The 14,708-nt window shown below is 56.5% G+C and overlaps 1 protein-coding gene across 5 annotated transcripts in view; it reads right to left on the minus strand.

Annotated features, from left to right (window-relative positions):
- Window positions 1-6,876: 6,876 nt before the first annotated feature.
- The window catches only part of ADGRG1 (adhesion G protein-coupled receptor G1), a 40,519-nt gene continuing 32,687 nt past the window's right edge, over window positions 6,877-14,708 (minus strand). For all 5 annotated transcript variants that reach the window (XM_082606168.1, XM_082606169.1, XM_082606171.1 and 2 more), the window contains exons 10-14: window positions 14,527-14,645; window positions 12,411-12,679; window positions 11,218-11,326; window positions 9,733-10,001; window positions 6,877-8,333 (exon numbers count right to left, since the gene is read on the minus strand). In XM_082606168.1, coding sequence (XP_082462294.1) covers window positions 8,203-8,333; window positions 9,733-10,001; window positions 11,218-11,326; window positions 12,411-12,679; window positions 14,527-14,645 — 897 coding nt within the window. In that variant the 3' untranslated portion in view covers window positions 6,877-8,202. The remainder of the gene's footprint in view (window positions 8,334-9,732; window positions 10,002-11,217; window positions 11,327-12,410; window positions 12,680-14,526; window positions 14,646-14,708) is intronic.

A 14,708-nucleotide genomic window follows, 5' to 3' on the forward strand; every position in this document is an offset into this window, starting at 1 on the left:
TGTTTTTGTTTTGTTTCGTTTACTATTTTGAATAATGCTACTTACACCTTTGTCAGCTTATGTTAAGAATTCATAGATGGGCTTCCCTGGTGGCGCAGTGGTTGAGAGTCCGTCTGCCGATGCAGGGGGACATGGGTTCGTGCCCCAGTCCGGGAAGATCCCACATGCCGCGGAGCGGCTGGGCCCGTGAGCCATGGCCGCTGAGCCTGAGCGTCCGGAGCCTGTGCTCCGCAACGGGAGAGGCCACAACAGTGAGAGGCCCGCATACCGCAAAAAAAAAAAAAAAAAGAGTTCATAGAAAACATTCCTATCCTTGGAATTTCTGTATCAAAATGTATGAACTTTTAAAAATTGCTAAGTGGGCTTCCCTGGTGGCACAGTGGTTGAGAGTCCGCCTGCCAATGCAGGGGACACGGGTTCGAGCCCCGGTCTGGGAAGATCCCACATGCCACAGAGCGGCTGGGCCCGTGAGCCACGGCCGCTGGGCCTGCGCGTCCAGAGCCTGTGCTCCGCAACGGGAGAGGCCACAACAGTGAGAGGCCCGCGTACCGCAAAAAAAAAATTGCTAAGTATTATCGAATTTCCTTCTTAAAAGGACTACACCTATTTACACTCGCACCAAAAGTGGGCAAGAGGGACTATTTACCCACATGTTCACAATCCTAGACTTTACCAAACTTTCAAAATCTTTGCCAGTTTGAGGGGTAAAATTGAATTTCATTTTAATTTAAGAAGGAGTTTGAGCATCTATTTGTATGTCTTTTTCCATGAACTGCTTTATTGTATCCTTTATGGGGGCAGTGGGGCTGGATCTTGACAATCTGCACCTTTACGTTTCTGACTGGCCCACCAGGAACTGTGGGTGAAGTGGGCAGGGAGACATTTACTTTTCATTTTTTCACACCCTTCTCCAGTGTTTGATTTTTTTAAAAAAATTATGCACAATATTACTTTCACATTAAATGAAACTAGTTAAATTTTAAGACAAAAATAAAATACATGGTAAAGATAATGGCAGACCAAAGTTAGGGTAAACGTAGGTAAAAAAATAACATTTTCAAGTGGATTTTATAATAATTAGCCCTATATGTGACAATGTTTTAAGTAGCTTGTAAAGGAACTTCAGTTTTCTGTTAGACTGTAAAGATATTCATAACACATTGTTTAATGGGAAAAATCACATGATGGATGAGCATGTGTATAATAGAATCCATGTTTGCTTTTTAAACAAAGGAGGAAGAAAGAAGAGGGAAAGAAGGAGAAAGAGAAAAAGAGAAAGAGGGAAGAAGAGCAGAGAGGGGGAGGAAATTGTCAGCTCCAGGGAAGGTACCATTCTCTTTGTAATCCCAGCCCTCTGTATGCCTGAGGGGTTACACATGGGTGCTGGGTGCAGGGGGCAACTTGGTGGGTGTTAACAGAGCCTCCCTCCTGGCCTGCCATGAAATTTCAGGGCCGTTGGGCTTGTGAAGCTCTTGGCAAGTACCTGGTGTAGAGAAGATTATGAAACTTCGTTTTTGCAATTATTTTTGGAAGACGTTAGAAGAAGCATTTAGCCCAGCAGGGAGAGCCTGAACCAGGCCTGTGTGCAGGAGGCCCTCCAGACCCACCCTACTCTTCTCCATCCTGCTCTGCCCCAGAGGTTGGCCTCCAAGGACCACCTCAATCTGGGTTCATATGGTGGGGGGGTGGCGAGGAGGTCAGAGGTCAGGGCAGTACTCGCCCCTCCCTAAGGCTCCCCACCAGTGGCCTGCTTCCCTCTGCCAACAGCCACAGCTTCTTGTCCCTTGTGCCAGCCCTGACATGTCCTTGGTAAAGTATCCCTTTATTAAAGAGTGTGTCTGCTTCCCTCTGGGCCCCCACCATGCCTAGACTCTTTTGAAGCACCCCATCACTCTGCTAGACTGTGAGTCCCTTGAGGGCAGGGACCACCACATGGTATATGAGCACAGGGCCTGACACTGAGTAGAGGGCTCCATCAGCGCTTCTGAAATGAATGAATGAAAGAGCAAATGAACACATGGCAACTGCCCCAAAATGTCCACAAAAGAAGGAGCGTCGGGCTTCCCTAGTGGCACAGTGGTTGAGAATCTGCCTGCCAATGCAGGGGACACGGGTTCGAGCCCTGGCCTGGGAAGATCCCACGTGCCGCAGAGCAGCTAAGCCCGTGCGCCACAACTACTGAGCCTGCGAGCCACAACTACTGAGCCCACGTGCCACAACTACTGAAACCTGCGCGCTTAGAGCCCGTGCTCCTCAACAAGCAAAGCCACTGCAAAGAAAAGCAGCACCCGCTCGCCACGACTAGAGAAAAGCCCACGCTCAGCAACAAAGACCCAACGCAGCCAAAAATTAATTAATTAATTAATTTTTTTTAAAAAAAGGAGCCTTTCCTCTAGACATAAACGTCTCAGGGCTCCTCACACTGTTTAAACAGCTGAACCAAAGCACCCATCACCATAGGGTAAACTCCATGGGGCCTTCAAGGCCCGACCAGAAAATTACAACTTTCATGAGGGGCCCAGGGTCCTTATGAGACCGAGCAAGAGTCACTAGTGGTCATGAAGTTAATTAATCCACCAGGTGTTGCCGCCATCCCGCTGGGACGGCCCCGCCATTTTTCACACTCTGTGGAGCCACAGACTAGACTTTGCATTTCCCTGAATCTCTCAACATGTGAAGAGAAGAGGGTTTTTTGAAGCCCCCAAAAGAGGTTGGTCCATACGCGCAAAGCCGTGTGACCGCATGCTGGACACACACAGGGGTGGGGGGCAGGCACGCAGGCCACTCACTGAAGCAAGAGCGAAACAGCAGGAGCAGGCAAGCCTCGGAGATGGGTGCACGGGGAGGGCGCTGCTTCCTCTGCCCGAGGGGATCCCTGCAGACAGCACAGAGTGCCAGGAAGAGCTGGCCAGGTGGGCCAGGGGTGGGGCCGGCTTTCTTGGGAGCGGGGACGGCAAGGGCCAGGCCTGGCGCCCTCGAGCTGCCTCTGGAGAACCACCGCCTGGCTGTGGGCAAGGCCGAGAGCGAAGGGGCAGGGAGAGCCTTGTTCTCGGCTTGGGTGACTGAGGACCGGGGGACCGCTGAGGGGACACGGAGGGGAGCCGGCGTGACGGGGAAGGGGGGTGAGGGGGGTGGGTGGGGTGGGGGGAGGGCCGTGCAGGCCCGGCCTGGCCTCAGCTTCGAGGGTCCCAGCTGCCTTCCCCTGGAGCTCAGAGGCCAGCTGGAGAAGAACTTGTCCTGGGCCCACCCGTGTCCCAGAGCCAGGCCTGTCAGGGAGCCGCAGCCTGAGGGACGAAGTGTGGGAGCACCCCCCATGCTCTCCCACCTCCAGGGCACTGTGGGGAAGCAAAGGGGACCTGAGACCAGTGCTGACCAAAGTTTATCGGGAGAGCAGGACTGACCCCGACGACAGAGGAGGTGCTGCGGCCGTCAGCTGGGCTCCTCGGAGGACCTGCTCCAGACACGCCCGCCCTGTCCCCGACCCTGGGTCTCTTAGGCTTGACCGGAGGGCGTAAGGGGCCGACTGCTCACCTGAGTCCAGGTGCAGGAGGAGCAGGACTCCCAGGGCCCCGCGGGTCACCATCCCTGGCCAGCCTGGTCCACGCCGGCCGGAGCCCCCGCAGCTGCGCGACCCGCCGCTCCCAGGCTCTGCCGAGCCGGCCCCCCGCCGCGGCCGCAGCATTGCTGCTTCCTGTGGCCCCGCCCACGCCCTTCCTGCTCCATGGCACCATCGGTTGGGTTGTGAAAGGTGAGTGTGGGCAACCGGGCAGTGTTCCTAGTCTCACCCCGCCCCATGACCACCTGCAGAGCGGGCCCGACTCGGCAGGAGCTGCTGAACCCCCCCAGGGATGCTGCTCCCAGGGCCTCGTCTGGGTGGGTGCTGCGGGCTGGGGTTCAGCGGCCACAGAGGCCTCTGCACCCGAGCAGGCCCCTGGGGAGTGACGGCGAGCCCAGGCTTTGGAGTCAGGAACCCTTACCTCAGAGCCTCATTTCACAAGCTGGGGGCCTCTCTGAGTCTCAGTTTCCTCCTCTGTAAAGCGCATGTAGCAATGCGTCTGCCCCCTAGGGCTGTGTTGGGGTTTGAGGAGACGGTAGCGTGCAGGGCGCACGGCCTGGCTATAGGGATGAGGACGAAGATGTGGAGAGTGTTCGCACTCCCTCATTCATGCCTGTGATTTGAACAAGACCAGGCTCAAGCCCACGCCTGCTGGGGTCCTGGAAGGAGAGGAGGAGTCAGGCCTGGAGGCCCCACCCACCCACCCAGCTGACGGAATAACAGGAGGGGCAGGATGGCGGGGGACAGGAGCACGGGCCCTGGGGGTTGGTCGGGCCTGGGCTGACATCTGTCCTGGCCACTTCCTGGCGGCCCGAGTTTGCGTGAGCCGACCTCTGCTAAGGAGGCAAGTTTCTCACGAGGCATGGGGAGAACTCATGAGATGATGCCTGTGGAATTGCTCAGTCAGTGGGCGTGGCCATTATTATCACTATCATGATTATCAGTACTGTGAAATTACCATCACCATCACCAGCGGGTCACGGGTGGCCCAGACGGGAAGTGGGGCAGCAAACACATATGGGGTGCAGTATGTAGGCAGGGGAAGGGCTGACCACCGAGGCCCCCACTGTGGTGGCCCCTAGGAAGCCACGTGGATGAGGCCAGGGCCCTTGGCTGGCTATCGAGATCAGAAGGTGAAGGGTGCTCCGCCAAGGAAGTACATCATCACCAGCATCCGCTCTCGGGGCCACACGGTCAGAGCTGGCCCTGCTCCACCCTGGGGTCTAATGGGGACCCGCCCAGCCCTGACTGGCCTCTATTTCCCCTCCCTCCCACACAGTGTCCGGACAGGACTCAGTCTCCTGCTAGGCCCTCTGGGCCTGGGGAGGGTCAGGGCCACTCATGGGGCCTGGGCGGCAGGTGGGAATCTGACATGGGCCCCAGGTACTTCCTCTGCAGGGCAGGCTGGGAGGGTGAATGCCCCTCCTCCCACCCAGCCACATGTCCCGGCAAGGGGAGAGGGTGGACGGCTTTGTGAACTGTGATCTGCTAGGCCCACCACTGGAGACCCACCCAGCCCCTGGGCCCTCCAGAGGGGCTCATGGATGCCTGTCTGTAAAGAAGAGCCTGGAGACCTGCAGACCAGGCCCCAGATCGTGTGCAGCACACCTGAGAAGACAGGACCGGGGACTGGCAAAGTGGCAAGGGAGGGTCCGGCAGAGCCAGAGGGAGGGCCACCTCTCCTGGGCCCCACGGGGGCTGGGGATTGGCCTGGGGCCACTTGGAGCCCTGGGACCGCTAAATTCCAGGGGAAGCCTTCCCCTTCTGCCACCTCCCACCCCCAGCTTGTCCATACGGCTCCAGGTGGGCACCTGTCTCCAGGTGCGAGGCCTCCAGTATTCTGGCCAGGCCTGGCCAGCACTCACACCCTGGCCACTCCAATCCATTTCCTACTCCAAAGGGGAAACAAACCCGGCCACGTCCTGGTGGGAAGAGTGGTCCTATTGTCCAAAGTCCCACAGCCCAGAGAAGCGCATGATAAGAACCATCAGGGTCAAGGAGCACCACGGAGCTGTCAGGGGCCCATGCAGGGCGGGTCACGAGAGGATGGGAGCTGACCCAGCACCCCAGCCCCACTACCTGAGCTGCCCTCGGAAACAGAAACTAGGTGTCAAGAGGGTTCTTTGAAGTGGGAGAATTTGAGGGGAGTCCCACCTGCCCGGGGGAGGGGGCTGGGTCCCTTCCTTCCCTCTCTGAGGATGGGGGAGTTATCCCCTCAGGTCTAGCCAAGTGATGGGGGTCCAAGAGACCCGAGAGAGGTCTCTGAGAGCGGAGCTGGCTCTGATCCCACCCAGCTGCTCAACCGGGACACTGTGGGGAAGGTTTGTCCTCTGTCCTCAGGGGTTGGGGCACAAGAGGAGCCCACCACCTGGAGAAGGTGGAGGCAGAGGCCAATGGAAGCAGCAGGAGGAGGGGTTGGGAGAGAGGCAGGGGCAGGGGGTTCCCATGTGCCAAGGTCCCTGCAGGTGCCCAAAGATCCCACATTCACGCTCATCACACCACTGCCAGCCCACTCCTAGCCACCAAGGCCCTTCCCACCCCTCCCGTCCAACTCCAGAGAGTTGCCTCTTTCCCCAGCCTGCGCTCCCCCCCGGAGCAGCCAGGAGAGGAGGGGGGAGACTGCAGGGGCGGAAGTCTCAGGTGTGGGCCTGGGCTAGACCTTTAGACCCGGACACAGAGAGCCGTGATGGAACAAGACTGCTCCCATAACTGAAGGGGGACAGAAACTTATTTGACCTGCCTCACCTGTGTCACAGGATGGAGAGGGGAAATTTGCCAGGACAAGTTTGAAGGCAGTGATGGCAGAAAAGCCCAGTCATTTCATTCTTGCAGCCCATCCACTTCACACCGGTCAATAAACTGGTTACACAGGTCCCACGACCAGCCAAGGGCTGAATTCAGCCCTCAGACTTGATTTCTTTGACCAGAGAATATTTTGGAGTAGCCAAGTTTTTTAAATCAGGGGATTTTACACCAGCACGATCTGGATTTCTTATTTGTCATAAAAGGCAGGCAGTCTGGCTACACGGGCCTTCATCCCTCCGAGTTGGCGACCGGCTGCAGCGGAGCAGCAGCTGCATTCTCTGTGTGGGGCTTGTAACCTTCAGTTCACCACAGACCACGCGCAGCTCCCCCAGCACTGACACCCAGTTGCCATTCCTCCCCCCACCTTTGCCCTGACAACGTTTCCAGCAGATGTCTTTCACACGTGGCCCTCTTCTCTTGTTCATGTTTCCTGATTGGCCCCCAGGTGTTTTTTATCATTGATTCTTAAGAGAAGCACAGAAAAAAGCTCAGAAGGAAATTCTTGCCGTGGTTGGTTAGGCGGTAACAGCTGATCTTTATTTTTTCTACGTACTCTTCTACAGCTTCCAAATTCTCTACGATGGACATGTACTTCTTTTTAATACGAAAAGACAAATGAACTGGTAATTACAAAGAAAATCCTCCCCATCTTTAAGGCTGAGAGCCAGATCAAATGCTGCCTCCTACAGGAAGCCTTCCTGGAGTCCCAGCCAGGAATGAGGGCTCCCCCAACTCTGTGCCTGTACCTCTAAGAGTTCTTGTCTCATGCATGCCTCCCACATTAGACTGAGAGCTCGCAGGGGAAGCGACCAGATCTGGCCACCTGTGTCCAACAGAATTAACCGTGATGGGCTGCGAGGTGAATGTCAGGCTCTACAAGCATCACCGGGGAGGCGTGTCTCAGTCTTTGGAATGCTGGGGTGGAAACAAATTTGGACTGCTACATTCCACAGTTCTTGCCACAGGAGGGCTTCGGGAGAGGCTGCGGGCCCCTGTGAGGTGTCGGCTTGGCAGTGGTGAGCTAGGGTGATGCAGCTGTGGAGAGGCTCAGATGGGAAGATGGGCCTAGCCCAGCCCAGAACGTTTATACTAAGCCAAGTCAGGGGCAGGCAAACGCCCATGCAGTAGATAAAGGTTTACAGCAGGCACCAGGTAGCTCTTGGGAACCACTACCCAAAATCCAGCATTGGAACTGGGGACTCCGGGCTGTGAGTGGAGGGCTAAGGAGGTCCAAGGAGAGGGAGGACCAGGAAGGGGAGAGGGAGGGCTGGGGAGGCTGACAAAGGGTGACGTCCCTGGGCTCAGAGGGCCAGCATAACGACAGCCCAGCTCCCTCCCTGGGCTGTCATTATGCTCCAGGGAGGGAGTGCTCCTCCTCCAGGGGTCTGGCTCAAAGCTCTGCCCCAACTCATCTTCCCTGCGGGCCATCCTTAGATTAAAATGACAGGGGCTACAGAGTGCCCTCATGGTGATCATCAGAGACAGAACAGCTATGGCACATTCCTGTCCTGGGCTGGGCCACAGGGCCAAGGATGCTACCAGCCTCCAAGGTCCAAGGCCTGCAGATTCCAGCCATGAGGGCCAGTCCAGTGGTGGTGCATTAAGACCAGCCTTCAGTCCCATTCCTGAGCCCCCTGAGCTGGACCCAAGAGGCAAGTAACCCCCCGGCCAATTCAGAAGGCCCAGCTTGGGAGTCTGGCTGCCATGGCAACAGCCCCATCCTTCTGAGGTCCTTGGGCCTTCTCAAGTCTCCGGCTGGCTTGGCCTGGCTGCAGGGGCCGCAAGCAGCAGTGAAGAGAGACCGCAACTCTGCTTCCTCACATCGGCGGGGGGCTGGCGGCCTAGATGCGGCTGGACGAGGTGCTGCCCGAGCTGATTGGGAGCCTGGTACTGTCCGAGCTGCTCTTCAGAGGGGAGGGCCCACCCCGGGCCTGCAGGCGCATGGACCAGTACCAGAGGAAGATGAGGAAGCCTGTGGGGGGCACAGGGCTCAGAGGCTGGGGGCAGCCCCAGCCCAACCCCACTCCCTTCCTTTGACCCAGATCTGCCCCCGCCCCTCCTCCCTACACAGGTTCCCCACACCGATGTGATCCCAGGAGCACCTACTATGCGCCAGGCACTGGGCAATGCCCTGTACATCATCTCACTTTATTCTCTCCATGTTCCTTGAGATCAGACCTCATCATTACTATTCTATGTTACAAATGAGGAGACTGAGGCCCATGAAGATAAGGGGCTTGGCTGAGCCAGGAGTCAAGCAGCAGTGGTCAGGCTCCAGAGCCCACCTGCTTAAATACCACGTGATATGCTCCTCCCCAAATCATAATACTGTGATTTATTAATAGCTCAGTAAATGTGTGAATTTATGGGCAACATTTATAATCCCTACAGAGTCCACTTCACAGATGAGAAAACAAAGACTCACCTCCCTCACACACCACTCCCATTGCACGGGGACCCCATGGAGGACCTGCCTTCCCTGTTTTCCTGCCCAAGTCCTCCTCCCTACCCAGCATGGCCAAGAACAAAGGTAGGTGTGTGTGTATGTGTGAGATGTTGGGGAGCAGGAAGGGGCCCTGATGGCATCAAGCCAGGCCCTCCTGATCCAGCCCCTCTGCTCCTCTCCCCTCCCCCCGTCCCCCCTCCCCCCAACTCACTACTCCTTAGCCCTGTTCCTCCTCACTCTTCTTCCAACACATAACCTAGTTCTAGCCTCAGGACCTTTGCTCATGCTTCTCCCTCTGCCTGGAGCACTCCACCCCTAGACCAGGTCTCCTCAGCCTGTAACGTGCACTGCATCCCCTGGGCACCTGTTACAAGGAGGATTCTGACTCAGCAGGTCTGGGGTGGGCTGGAGTCTGTGTTTGTAACAAGTTCCTGACAGTGCTGAAGCTGCTGGTCTGAGAAACACACTTGGAGTGACGGGCCCTTGATCGCTCCATGGCTGGATCCTTCTGTTGTCTTCAAATGTCTCCTCTACAGAGAGGCCTCCCTCCCCCAGGTGTCCCCCACCCAAGCTCAGACTGTCCATCACATTACCCACTATTACTTCCCTCCTCGCCTAGATGCCCTTTGATGTCTGTGACCTTGCTTGCCACACTTGGTCTTCCCAGTAGAGATGAGCTCTGTGGAAGCAAGGCCCTTGCCCGACCAGTTCACAACTACAGCACTAGGGCTTAACACAGGGCCTGTACATTATAAGTGCTCAATAAAGACTTGTCAACTATGGCCTGGATGCCCCCATTTTACGAATGGGAAGGCTGAGGTCCAAAGAAGGCCCTTCAGGTCATCTGGGTCATCCCTTCCCTGGTCTGTTCTCTATGTATGGGCACCCTGCCTGGGCCAGGGGGTGGGGTTTTCTCCATGCCTACCTTGGAAGGAGGTGATGACACTGAAAAAGTAGAGGACCACAAGCTGGAAGGTGCCAGAAGCAAAGGAGAAGAAGACCAAGGCCCAGGGCAGGCCGAGGACCAGACTGAGACCCAGCAGGGTCAGCACGTGGGGCCACTTCTGGGCGTGTGGGCGCAGCCGCAGGATCTGCACCACCATCGTGCCCAGCATGGCCACGTTGAACAGAAACACCAGGCTGAAGAGGCCCAGGTTGGTCACGTGGCTGACCAAGGAGTCCCGGATCCAGCACCTGTGGGCAAGGGCACGAAGGCTCATTGCAAGGCTGGGCTGGCATGGTGCTTCCTGGGCCATGGGCAAGCACCATAGTGAGCCCGAGTACAGGGCAGCTGCTTTAAATACCACTGACTCAAGGGCCAAAAAGTCACTCTCCTTTATTCCTTCTCTGTAGTCAAGAGAAAGACTTAATTTGGTCCTAAAACGTTTTTTTTTCTTTTTTTTTTTTTTTGCAGTACGCGGGCCTCTCACTGTTGTGGCCTCTCCCGTTGCGGAGCACAGGCTCCAGACGCGCAGGCTCAGCGGCCATGGCTCACGGACCCAGCCACTCCGCGGCATGTGGGATCTTCCCGGACCGGGGCATGAACCCGTGTCCCCTGCTTCGGCAGGTGGACTCTCAACCACTGCGCCACCAGGGAAGCCCCCTAAAACGTTTTTAACACTTCTAACACTTGCTAGTCTCCCTTTTCAAAAAAAAGCCAGACTTTTAGGAAACCAGGGTTTCCTTGTTCCTGTGTTTGCTTTCATGACTACTCACTGTTTATGACAAGTAATGCTTATTTCCCATTTATAGTTGATACAATTTTTTTAAAAATACATTTAACAAGCCAGATGATTTAAAGAAAAAATTAATCAAATAATAACACAGATGGCACAAAGTGAGGCAAAAATCACAAGGTCATGATGTAAAAAACTGAAATTTTCAAAACATTGAAGGAATGGAAAGGGTTCCTTCCTAGCCTAGGGCTCAGGAGCCCTGGATTCTAGTCTGGTTCAGGGGGACACACAGGCCAGGCCACCAGCCTGGGTGAATTAGGTGAGTGGAAGAGGACTGGATTTCAGCCCCACTCATCCCCCAGCTGGGTGCCTTTGAGCAGTGTGGTGTGGATTCCTGCCTTCTCTGGGCCTCAGCCTTTCCATTTTTCCATGGGGAAGAAGATAGAAGGGTGCAGCAAAGGAACATGCTGGAGGCTCAGCTCTCCAACCCATACTCCCACTCGCAAGTGGGGAAACTGAGGCCCAGAGAGGGGCTAGGACCTGTGCACGGTCATCTGGCAAGTGACTGGCAGATCCAGGCCCGTTCTCACCCTCCCTGAGGAAAGGGTCACCCCAATACCCCCAGCAGCTTGGCACCCAGCAGTCTCCTGGTCAGCGTGACCTGGGCCCAGGCTACTCTCTGACCTCTGCACCATGAGGCCCACCTTCCTGCCCCCACTGCACAAGGCACTCACATGGAAGGGTAGATGACACTCTCTGGGGTCCTGTGCACAGCTAGGATGATGGGGCCATAGTTGTTCACATCCACCAGTGCCACCAACGTCACCAGGAAGATGGGGAAGCCTGCGGGCAACAAAGCATGGAGCTCCATCTCCCATCCTCTGAGGCCTGCCCTCCCCTTCCCTCTGGTGAGACCTCCTCTCAGACCTGTGGTCCCAGAGCTTACGCAGCCCCATCTGGGGCAGGTCCTCCAAGCTCGGACCCACCCTTCTCCTTTCCAGTTCTGGTTTCTCATAAAGGGAGCCCATCTCCCCTGACCTTACCCCTGCACCCTCAGCATCCTGGGGCCCCCTAGGGGAAAGGGCCTGCAGTTCCCTGCTGAGGGGCTGGCTGTCACAAGGAGAGACTGGAGGAGCAGATAGGACATTGGTGGGGTGGAGGACAGTTCAACAGGGGACATCTAGAGTTGTACCCCGAGGGGATGTCTGCCCTGGGCCTTGACCTTGTCCATGAGGTGGAGATTGAGAGCTCCCTGGAAGGGTTGCCCACCACCAAACGCCTGGATTTTGACAAAGAACCAACTCTGAAGGAATTTCATGTAAATCAATGAAGCGAACCAAGAAAGGGCCAAATGAGAAACACGGGAGGAGCAGCAAGTTGGGGTCGGGGACATGTGGAGGTTGGTGGGCCTGTGCAATGTTCAAGGACTTGTGGTGTGTGCCCCTGGGCCTCCAGGTCTGACAAAAGAGAGGTCTGGGCCACAGGTGAATTGGGTTGCTGTTGGCCAAGAACAAATACCAGAGCCACGGGGAACCTGTTACCTGAGGTTCATGGGGATCCACAGGCAGGGCCACCACGAGCCTGGGTGAATCAGGTGAGGACTGAATTACGGCCCCACTCATCCACAACTGGGTGCCTTTGAGCAGTGCACAACCTGCACATCCATACATGGTGGCTCCGTCTGCAAACCCCACTTGTAAAAGAGTGAGAGATGTAGAGAATATGTAAGCGTTTCTTGGGGACAGGGCTCATCACCTCATCTTCCTAAAGAGGACCTTGACCTAGCCAAGGTAAACAACCCCTGAGGATGGGTGAGTGAAGGAAGCAGTGAGGGAATAGTCAGAGGGGTAGGTGGAGAAGTGGAACCAAGTGCCCATGTTTTGCCAGAAACCAAGAGGAAAAGGCAGGTCCCCCTCCACCAACTTACCCCAGCCCACGATGCCCAGCTTGAGCAGGTAGCCTGGCACATAGGTGCCGAAGACCTCGACCACGAGTCGGTAGAGGTTGTAGCCCTCGAGGCCCATCCAGGAGAGGCAGGCGAGCAGGGAGAAGTGCAGAAAGATGGCGCTGGCGCGGCAGGCAGCCTCGGAGCCTGCCAGGGCCACCGGCTCGCTGAGCAGGAAGCTCACATCCAGCAGGAAGACGGCCAGCAGCAGGTTCATGTGCACCTTGATGGTGTAATCCCTAGACTTCCTCCTGCACAGGTGAGGGTGGAGGTGGGGCAGGCAGGGTCACTCTTGTGGCCAGTGTGGGAAGGCAGGGAGGTGGGAGGTGTGCCCGCCCACCCCTCCTCCTCCAGGCAGCCTTCCCAGGCTGCCTGCGCATGCACACACACGCACACACACACACACACGTGCGCGCGCGGCCTCCCGTGGCTACAGCTAGGCTCTGTCCCCGTGTACCTTCCATGTGTCCAACACCCACAGGCTCAGGCACCGTGTGTGCATTTAATGGCAGATTTAACCAAGCACAGCGAGGAAGACAAATCAGCCACTACAATCAACCAGATGCTCCCAAAGTCAGAAGGGAAAGACTGGATTTTTTTCTGTTTTGGAGAATCCATGCCACCCATGTTCTGTGTCTGCCTGTCTGTCTGCACTACTGTGCATCTGTGAGCCCATGCTGTGTGGCCTGTGTCCTCGAGTTTGCAAGTCTGCGTGTGCACGTCCTGCTCCCATCCCAAGATACTGTGTGGTACAGGGCACTGTCAGCCTTCCTGTCCCCAGCCTTTCTGTCCGCCTGGCATCCTCCACTGCCTGCTCCAGAGAGTGCAGAAGAACACCTACCATCCTGGATCCCCATGCCCACCCTACCCCCTAACTTGAGGCACCACCTTAGGCTGGCCCCATCCCCCTCACCCTCAGTTTACTCATCTGTGAAGTGGGAGGACGGCCCCCCTCACAGGGTTGGGGTGAGGGTTACACTGATACAAAGCATCTGGCACAGATATGGTGCTCAGTCCCTAAGGGTTCCTGTCCCTTTGTCCTGGGGCACTTTTGTGATCAATGGGCAGGTGCTGGGAGGGGCTTGTGCCCTCACCCCCAGCTCTCCATTCAGCCTGCCAGCCATCCCTCCTCATCGCCTGCTCCAGCCCCACCACGTGTGCGGCTGTGGCCACGCCTTCACACGGCTCTACCCTCCCCGGTCCCCGCAAGGACAGTGAGCACACTCCAAGAGTCTTCATTCTACAGTAGAACTAAGGATGTCTCCCTTCTACCCGGACGGGTCCAGGGCCCAACTACAGGTGGACCTCAGTTTAGGCCAAGCCCAGCACTGAATCCAGACCCCACACACAGCCGGTCTGAGGGTGGGTGGAGGCGTTCATCACTCCACCGAAGGCGGCCCCTTCTCTCAGCAGGCACCCAAACGACTGGGGTGACACACACCTCCATGGAGCCAGGGGGTCGGGCCTCAAAACAGGCACTGGGGAACAGGGGCTGGAGAAAAATCTGGAGGCTCTACCTGTCCACAGAGGCCACTGCCAGGCAGCTCTGCTAACCCGGGCCTTGTGGGCCTGGAGCCAGCCTGCTTCTACCACTTCCCCGCTGTGTGACCTCAGAGAGAGTAAGTGAGCACTCTCTCAGAGAGAGTAAGTGAGCACTCTTCCATAGGGCCCTTATGAGGATGAACCAAGTTCACGCGTGTAAAGCACTTAGAACAGTGTGTGGCATGTGGGCCGCTTGATGTAAGTGTTCACCATTATCATTACCATCACTGTCATATTATCATGTGCCCCCAGCGGTATCACATCTGGTTATTCAAAGACAGGAATCTAGATTCTTATGTCAACTCTCCCAATTTTAAATCCTGGCAGTTAATGTAAACTGGAAATGCTATGTTACCCAAACACCAAAGATCTGAGCAGGAAATGCCACCCCTGGGGATCAGCTGGCTGCACCTCCCAGGGCTTCCACGACTATACACTTGTTTCAGGGTCAGTCAGGCCAATCTCCAGGGTGGGTCTCCCTCATTGTGGGGTCCCAGCCCGGGGGCCTGGAATGGAGGTTCTCCCTGCCCCCTTCCCTCTTGCTCCCAGGTCCTACCTAGAGCAGAGGTAGGCAGCGATGGTGAGGACGCAGGCCACGGCGGAGATGACACAGCCCACGTAGGAGAGGACGGTCAGGTAGTGCTTGTGTATGGCGTCCACCTCTGCAGAGGTAACCTGGATCCACGAGGCAGGGCAGGGCTGGCCTCAGTGCCCCCAACTCGACACTGAGGGTTTGCC

The sequence above is a fragment of the Mesoplodon mirus genome (genome assembly GCF_964341445.2).
Source record: "Mesoplodon mirus genome assembly, chromosome: 19".
NCBI classification, from domain to species: Eukaryota; Metazoa; Chordata; class Mammalia; order Artiodactyla; family Ziphiidae; genus Mesoplodon; species Mesoplodon mirus.